The following is a 9,210-nucleotide window of genomic DNA, read 5'->3' on the forward strand; positions in this document are numbered from 1 at the left end:
GATTCTCTCACTCAACTAATCCCCTCCACACAACTAGAACCTCTTAATGATGCCGCTCTCCCATCTAGAACCTCTCACTGATGCCACTCCCCCATCTGGAACCTCTCACTGATGCCACTCTCCAATCTAGAACCTCTCACTGATGCCACTCTCCCATCTAGAACCTCTCACTGATGCCGCTCTCCCATCTAGAACCTCTCACTGATGCCCCTCCCCCATATAGAACCTTTTACTGATGCCCCTCCCCCATCTAGAACCTTTCACTCTTGCCCCTCCCCCTCCTAGAACCTCCCATCTAGAATATTTCACTGATGCCACTCTCCCATCGAGAACCTCTCACTGATGCCCCTCCCCATCTGGAACCTCTCACTGATGCCCCTCCCCCATCTGGAACCTCTCACTGATGCCCCTCCCCCATCTAGAACCTCTCACTGATGCCCCTCCCCCATCTAGAACCTTTTGCTGATGACCGTCCCCATCTAGAACCTCTCGATGCCTCCCTCTCCTAGAACCTTTCACTGATGCCCCTCCCCCATCTAGAACCTCTCACTCTTGCCCCCATCACCATCTAGAACCTCTCACTGATGCCTCCCCCAACTAGAACCTCTCACTGATGCCCCTCCCCCATCTGGAACCTCTCACTGATGCCCCTCCCCGTTCCAGAACCTCTCACTGATGCCCCTCCCCCATCTAGAACCTTTCACTGATGCCCCTCCCCATCTAGAACCTCTCACTCTTGCCCCCATCCCCATCTGGAACCTCACCTGCCCCTCCCCGTTCCAGAACATCTCACTGATGCCCCTCCCCCATCTAGAACCTTTCACTGATGCCTCCCCCATCTAGAACCTCTCACTGATGCCCCTCCCCCATCTGGAACCTCTCACTGATGCCCCTCCCCCATCTGGAACCTCTCACTGATGCCCCTCCCCCATCTGGAATCTCTCACTGATGCCCCTCCCCCATCTGGAACCTCTCACTGATGCCCCTCCCAAACTAGAACCTCTCACTGAAGCCCCCTCCCCCCATCTGGGCTATCACCGCGGCCTCCTTGTCCTGCTGTTTCACCAGGTCCTGGGCCTCCTTCTGCATCTTCTCCATCTTCTCAAGAGTGACAGACTTGAGAGGAAGCAACTTTGGTTTACACAGCACCACTGTGGGCATGTCTTCCTGATACAAGAGGCCCTGTTTGGGTAGGACCTCCTTCACCCCTGGGACAGTCTCAGGCATTGTTTAATGTCTTTATTCCAGTGTAGACCTCCTTTGGACAACTATAGTGCACGTTGAAACTAAACCTGAAACACAAACATACAGTGTTCCGTGAAACAAGATCTACAAGTGCCCTACAAGATATCCTACTTCCTAGATTTGCTCTACCCTGGGGTGGGATAAACTATTAACCATGTTTGTAAGTATTATGTAATTACTCGACAGCCTTGGACAATAAAATCTTCATCTGTAAATGCTGTATGAATAATACTTTTGGACACAGACAAAACAATCTTAAGAAAACAAGAGATCATCAATCAATTTTCAACTGATACATGTTTGACGCAAACAAATAAATCAAGTACACTGGAATCTGACCAAATCAGACTGTCCAAATTTGGATTTCGGTGAAAATCAGACTTTCCCTTCAGGCCTCTCACTAAGATAAATAAATTATCATTAATGAAACTGACCTACAACTTTTTAATTTGGACTTTTTCCACTTCAGGCTTTGGACTAAAATTACAGTCCCAACAACCAATTTACTATTGAAAAGAAGCTGTCTAAATCGGACTGGACCAGACCAGACTGCATATTCTCTCACTTGGAAGTAAGCTCAATCATTGTCAGCTGAAACAACATTGCTAATTCGGCAAGTAATCCTACTGATCTGAACACTTTGTTGTCCGCTTGGTTAATTAGAATTTACTCACTTGTTAATGAGAAACTCAGTTTAATTAGAGTATCTCAGTGTCATGAGCGTGTCAATAAATAACCTTAAACACAGCTTGTCATTATCAATCGCAAGGCTGAGCAACTGGCAAAGAAAAGGCGTGTCGAAGTTGCTAAGATTGTTACATTAATTGAGGAACCAAAGACTACGAGCAGCAGCAGTAAATAAAAATCAACGATAGTTGCTTTACGTTTCGTCATCAGTCACACTTTTTGTACTCTGTGTAATCCTGACCTCGCCGTAAACCGGACTTTGTTACTGGTCTGAACCGAGTCCGAATTGGACAGATTCCACTGCATATTAAAATAAAAAAAAGTAAACTAAAATATGCTCCCACTGAACCAGAACTGTTGTCTCTTGGGAGAGATGAGGGAACCAGTCTCAAACAAGAAACCTGCTCCACATGGTCAATAATGAAGCTGACCTTGAATAAACAAGTCAGATATTATGTTTAATTGAAGATAAAACATGTTATATGAATTTCACGTCAACACATTGACAACAGGAAACTATAAGTACATAAAATATTTTCAAGAATTGTACACATAATGACACATGAGTTAAATATACATGATTTGATTCAAATTGTAATTTTGGGTAATCCACGAAAATGACAGAGCCCCCATTTTACTAAATTTCAATGAATAGATGATGTGAGTTCACCAATTATGAAACCTGACCAAGGGTTATCTCCCCTGTGTTGGACAGCCACTTGTGAGTGGAGTACGTCATTAAGACAATAGCCACAGGAGAATCATATTTCTTTCCTGAAGATTAACTTACACAAGAGTTAATATTAAAGCAGCTTAATAACAATGCTTGAACGGATAGTTGTACAAGTTGTATCTATTAACTTACCATGGAATAGAAGAACACATTTATTAGAGTGAAATGATAAATCAAACTATGTATTGCAATTGTTTGTCCTATAAAATTACTATATTGACAAGTATTTTAAATTGTCAATAGCCATCTGGAACCCGAATCTGGTCAAATTCTGTTCGGTCCAGTACATTCAGGAAATAATAGTCCATATGATAACATTAAACTGTCCTGAACATGATGATTAGAGCCATGTTGGGGCTGGTAGACTAATGTTTTTGGCACAGACTGCAACAGTCTAACAATCTATCGTTTTAATAGTCACAATTAATGTTCGAGTTGTTACTGCACATGGTTCTGCCTTGAAATAGCAGCATGTTGATAAACTTTTGTTTTTATAAAAAGAACTGGACAGCAGAATGACAGTTTGTTGTTGTTCAACAATACTATCGCAAGTAGCCCCAACAGTCACCCCTAACAGTTATCAATATGAGACTAAACAGACATTACACCAATCATGCCAATAGTCTTCAGTCAAGCATTAGGATTTAGATGACTTTGGGAGATCTTGGATTTTCTTTTGAGAAATGAAATTTAACAATTTCCAATTTAAAATATTCGTTCAGAAATAGTATGCTCCGCACACTTCATCCATGTAGACATATATCAAGATAACTCTCTCCCACATCCTTGAGTCTAGAGTACCAGTATCAAAATTGATATTAATAAGCCTTACCAGTTTTTCACACACACGTCTTGCATATTCTGCTAATATTTTTTCATGAATATACAACATTGTCCTTGTCGGGAAGTCAGGGTAAATACTACTTGCATCAACTACGTTGTGACTATTATTGAACGTCTTAACTGTACATGTCTGTAAACCGCCACTTATTTGCATATCAATACATTATTCGTAACAGACTCTGCAACCCAACTGTAGTGCTAGTTGTTAGCCTGGTGTCATCTGTAAGATAAGGTCCTGGGTATTTATCCCACAGCAAGTTTGATCCGTAGATAAAGTTAACAAGTTCACATAACTTAAAAAATAAAAAATAGCTGCATAAGACACTTGTCATGTCTAACTGGTGGCTGCATTCAGATTCTCAGACTTTTCATGGGTGAGCAGTAGGTAATAGGCAGAAGATTTGCTGTGCACACAATCAGAAATGTAGTTACAGCCTCACTGACAACTGCCTGTCACACACATGGTAGGTCTCCATCCCAAGCTTGTGTCCTGGAAAACAAATCTGGTCTAATAAGTGTAGCAAATAATAGTAGGTATGTATCAAGTACATATCAACACCAACCTTACTGAACATGGTCCACACAGACTGTCTAACCAGTTAGATACTAGTCATATCTTGTAGCAAGCATTATCTTATCACAACTTCCCTCTTATATGGAACCATCTGGATAAACAGGGTTCCACTGTGGATGATAAATCTTTATCATCAGTCTGTCTGTGGTTCAGACATTAGCATTGTAGAACTGGTGTGTTGTACTTCTAAATTACCTTTGTTCATCATGGTGGGAGGACCGAGGACATTAATGCCTATCTGGGGAAAAGGCTGTACATGTATAACTAACTAAGATCAGATGCAGCATAGGTTTATCCTCCTTGAGTGAAGCACATTATTGTGTTTGTAGTACAGGGAATTAGACATTGCAAGAGACTTCAGACACTCAGTTTCTCCTTCCTTTCCTTTCCAGTTTAGTGTAACTTAGAAGTTAGATACTCGGCTTCCACCATTTTGTAACAATGATGAGAAGCTATGTGAACTGGGGAATTTATCAATATATTTTTGTCATTTTGCCTTTGTGATGTCTGCACCTTTTCAAAGATGACAAAAAGCACCAGACCTCCCCTGACAGACATACATGCACAAGTATACTTTATCCATGTTTATACTCAACCATAATAAAACCGATACCTAATAGTAGGGAGAGGCCTTTTTGTTTTTATAACCAAATTAATTTGGTTGGTATTTACATGATTAACTTGACTATTAACAATGTGGTGTAAAACGCACAATCAAGTTATCATGAAAATGCTGTCAATCATGTCTATGTTGACTTGACTTGAAAACATAAAAAATATTGCATATAAAATATCCTCAAAATGAAATATTACAAATGGCTGATAATTAAGGGGTAAAATGCCAAATCTTGACTAGTTCGCGACCTGTGCTGCGCCACTCGTAAGCACATTTGTCACTTTTATTGATAGTATAAGGGTGTATGCTCACATTGATCAACAAAATGAAATACAGTTTTGGAAATAATAAGGAAATGTAGGTATCTTTGTGGGTAGCATCGGTAATGGTGACAAAGTTTTAATAAGTCACATGCTTGGTAATTGTATGATTTTTGCTTACACTATTTTGACTAACAACACAAAGTAAATATTTCACCTGAGCATTGCTTATTTTATCGTGTTTATATTTTTACGGTCAAAATGTGGAAAATTTTCGCTTAAGAAATTGATTAAATGTTTAAATATTCAGTTATTTTACAAATGGACTGAAAATATGTCCATCTGTATTATTATGATAATGAGTTTTTATGTTCATGTTTATAACATCACCAAGTGACTGAAAATGTTAGGATTAAAAGTACATTTCTATATTGTTTGGCTTCTAATCCTAGCATAATTAATCTATTGTCTATTGACTGTCTTAATCATTTTTAGTCAATCTGTTAAATCAATCGACAGATTTTTCAGTAAATTTGTAAATAGACTGAAATATTTAGACATTTTATAAATTGCCTGATTGAATAACATTTTACACATTGACTGTAACATAAACACACTTACAAAGGAAAAGGCTTGTGAAAACAACGTCTGTCATGCATTGAAGAACTTCCTAACCAAGACCTAGAGGAGTGAGTGAGTTGGGTTACACGCCACTTTTAACATTATTCCAGTTTAATCATGGCGTGTCAGCTTAAAGGGGCACTGATCTAAAGCAATTCCCCGGGACTGGTTGTTACCTTTGTTATTGTTTTTTCCTGTGAGTACCCGGATGATACAACAGAAACCTAGACAAGTTCGCAACCTGTGCCGCGCAATTCGTAACCGCATTTGTCACTTTTATTGATAGTATAAGGGTGTATGGTCACATTGATCAACAAATGAAATACAGTTTTGGAAATAATAAGGAAATGTTGGCATCTTTGTGGGTAGCATTGGTAATGGTGACGAAGTTTTGATAAGTCACTTGCTTGGTAACTGTGCGATTTTCGTTTACACTATTTTGACTTGCAACACAAAGTAAATATTTCTCCTGAGCATTGCTTATTTTATTATGTTTTTACTTTTACAGTCAAAATGTACAAAATTTTCACTTAGGAAATTTATTAAACGCCTGAATATTCAGTTATTTTACAAATTGACTGAAAAATATGTCCATCAGTATTATTATGACAAAGAATTCCAAACATTTTTATGTTTAATATCATCACCAAGAGACTGAAAATGTTACGATGACAAGTACATTTCTATATTTTTTGGCTTCTAATCCTACATAATAATCTATTGTGATGTTTTTAGGCCCTATTGACCGTCTTAATCAATTTTTGTCAATTAAAGAAATGGACAGATTTTTCAGTCAAAATGACTGAAATATTTACACATTTTATAAATTGCCTGAGAGAATCACATTTTACAAATTGACTGTATTATACAAAGGAAAAGACTTGTGAAAACAACGTCAATCGCGCATCGAAGAATTTCCCAACCAAGATGTAGAGGAACAAGAATGAATCTCTCCAATGCTACTGCAAATGAAGGAAAACAAAATGCAAATATCATAATTACAACCTACCAAATTTATATGTATAATTTTAGGCAGCTTCCTTGTTCGAGGAATGTTTCCGTGAATATCCACACAAAAGAACAATATCCCAAACGTCTGCAGCTGTACAAAGAAACGTATTCGATGTCACGTGTCTCTGTAACAATCAAATATTTTAAAATATATATACCGTTTCGGGATACAAATGTATTATAACCGGTGTTCGTTTCTCAACAGATCAGTTAGTTTGTTTCAGGTGTTTTACATAGGTGTCAAGTCTCAAAGGTCAGCTGAGAAAGCCCACGTGACAACTATTTTCATAATGTCCACAGTTCATTAAAAGAATCCATTGAGTAAGATAACAATGAGCAATCAATCAATGTATTATCGGTTGACCCCTTGAACAAAGTATGTTGTTTTGACATCGGCACTTCACCCCATGATATGAGTGTATTCCCTTTTCTCTAGTTGACCTACACATGTAAACACTTAATTTTGACATATCCACAGTACAAGATAACAGTGATTAATCAATCAACATATTTTCTGTTGATCCTTTGATGGCTAGGAATGATCCGTTGATTTACAAAAAAAAGTTCATTGATCTCTTGCTGGGCTGCCACGTGCATATATTACATAACGCACATTTCAAATCACTTCAAACCTGGCTTTAGATTGAATAATTACCCCAGACACAATAAATGCCAAATGGGAACCTTTGTCAGGTAATCTGAGTGGTGCTACCACTAATTATACCTGTAATAAATTCATTAACTACGCATCAAGTGAATGACGACAAATGCACAAGTGTAGGGTTATACCAGAAAATATGGATGGCAACATGGGAGTAGAAATCCTATTATCCACGCAATCCAAATTCCGAAAATGTTTTCACTGCAGGGATACTTTTTATTATTATTAAACTATAACCATTTCCAAATAACGACATTCTATGAGCTTCCGTCGCTCTTTTTGTCGGTTTGTTTTAGGCTGTAGAAATTAATTAACATGCGCCCTTTGTCGAAATCGCAATAGATCACGGGTAACCAATCAGTGTTAAAAAATGCATAAAACAAATATTGCCTCCAGATGCAGCTGTCCTTGCAGACGGTAGCTCAGTCTTTTGTCACGCTCAGTTGCGTTAACGAGCAGCCAGTGTCAGAAAGCTGAGAAGAAGCCAGAGATTAGTGCCCCTTTAAGGTGAGGTGTCGTTTGGCAATTGGTGCCGTTTTCGCTTGAGTGCTGTTTTGCTGAGGTGCCATTTTAGCTAAAACCCCTACGACACTATAAATGTCTTGGATTATCTGGAGTAAACCCGTGTGCGACATACGCTTGCAGTCGGAAAGCGCACGTAAAATCTCCAATATAAATCTGGAGTATCTGTTCTTATAGCGAAATTGTTCCTTCAATAGGACTACTCCCATGGAAGAAATCTTACCAGGAAATGATTTCCAAGATATATTTACACTGGCAATATTTGTTCACGACAGAACTAATTCCCGGTGGAACCGATCATTGCTAAAAACACCTGACGTGTGGTGGTAGGCCTATGGATCGGGGGCCACATACTACGGGGTCCGAAATGCTTTCTGGTACCTTCCAGGGCAGTGTTATTTCAAGAAACGTTGTTACAAGTTGTAACAACCACCAGCACATAATGAACAGAGACTGCTTAGTTTAAGAAATAAATGACATGGCCATGTCAGTTTACAATTTTATCCAGACGCACTTCCACAACGACGAGGCGACCTACAAGGCTGATTAGATCCACCTATTGCCAAATTGAATAACAATGTCACCAGAAGGAGTCTACAAATGTATATCCCTTCATTTCCTGATAAAAGATACTTACTTCACTCTTCACATATTCCAAAACTTGTTACATCTGAATGACTTGCCTGGAAACACAAAACAAATACAAAACAGATCGACGTTTGAAACTACCTCTTTTGACAGGAGAGCAATGTAGGGGAGATCACTCTCTGACATCTCCCGCATTCGAGGGTAACGTTGGACTTGCATGGAATATATAGTATATGCATCATAGTTGTTTCTACTCCAGTTGTATTGGGACCTGTTATTTTCAAAATATCTGTATTTATCTAGTTACATTCGTAAATAATATGAAATAGGTGAAGCCTAAAAGGCGAACACAGTTTTCCGTGACAGATTTTGGGTGACGGGTGGAGATCTAGCTTTAGCGCATAACAAATCTGGGTAATGGAATATTAAACTGTGAACTTTAATATATGGACATTTACAATTTTTATGAACAAAATGAATATGCAATTAATCCATTGTTTTTTCGCCTAATATACTGAAACTCAATGCTTCAAGTTGTTGGCCTTGTTATTTTCCTATTACACTTCCTCCTTGACGCACAGTTGTAGCAGATATACACCCACTCTCTGTAAACATGTGTGCAGCATTTCACTTTTCTTAGCAATATATTCACAATATTTATTATGCACTATTTGAAGTGACGGTTTCTTTACATCGTAACCAAAAGAACAATCTCATGGTGATTGTACCAAATGTACCAACTCAGAATATAGATCTACTTCTGTTCGCTTCAAGTTGTTCGATCCACACTGAGCATTATTGGAGCTACATGTCGAAGGCTTGTATATAACCGAGTATGTAGCAGATAAG

At 38.6% G+C, this 9,210-nt stretch overlaps 1 protein-coding gene across 3 annotated transcripts; it reads right to left on the reverse strand.

The window, feature by feature from the left end:
* Window positions 1-708: 708 nt before the first annotated feature.
* Window positions 709-8,511, reverse strand: LOC124111711 (BBSome-interacting protein 1-like). 3 transcript variants are annotated; one of them, XM_046471491.2, is made up of 2 exons: window positions 6,589-6,649; window positions 709-1,292 (listed from the first exon to the last, which is right to left on the reverse strand). In XM_046471491.2, the coding sequence occupies exon 2, from the start codon at window positions 1,225-1,227 to the stop codon at window positions 994-996; it is 234 nt and encodes a 77-aa protein (XP_046327447.1). In that variant the 5' UTR covers window positions 1,228-1,292; window positions 6,589-6,649; the 3' UTR covers window positions 709-993. The 3 variants fall into 3 exon arrangements, with proteins under 3 accessions (XP_046327447.1, XP_046327449.1, XP_046327446.1); XM_046471493.2 differs by lacking the exon at window positions 6,589-6,649 and adding an exon at window positions 3,941-3,998; XM_046471490.2 differs by lacking the exon at window positions 6,589-6,649 and adding an exon at window positions 8,411-8,511 and having other exon boundaries at window positions 714-1,292.
* Between the last annotated feature and the right edge of the window lie 699 nt (window positions 8,512-9,210).

The sequence above is a fragment of the Haliotis rufescens genome, unplaced genomic scaffold, assembly GCF_023055435.1.
Source record: "Haliotis rufescens isolate VD_foot unplaced genomic scaffold, xgHalRufe1.0.p SCAF_12, whole genome shotgun sequence".
In the NCBI taxonomy this organism is placed as follows: Eukaryota; Metazoa; Mollusca; class Gastropoda; order Lepetellida; family Haliotidae; genus Haliotis; species Haliotis rufescens.

Excerpts from the sequence above, each read along its gene's own strand:
- LOC124111711 (XM_046471491.2), bottom strand. The coding sequence starts at position 1,227 with ATGCCTGAGACTGTCCCAGGGGTGAAGGAGGTCCTACCCAAACAGGGC.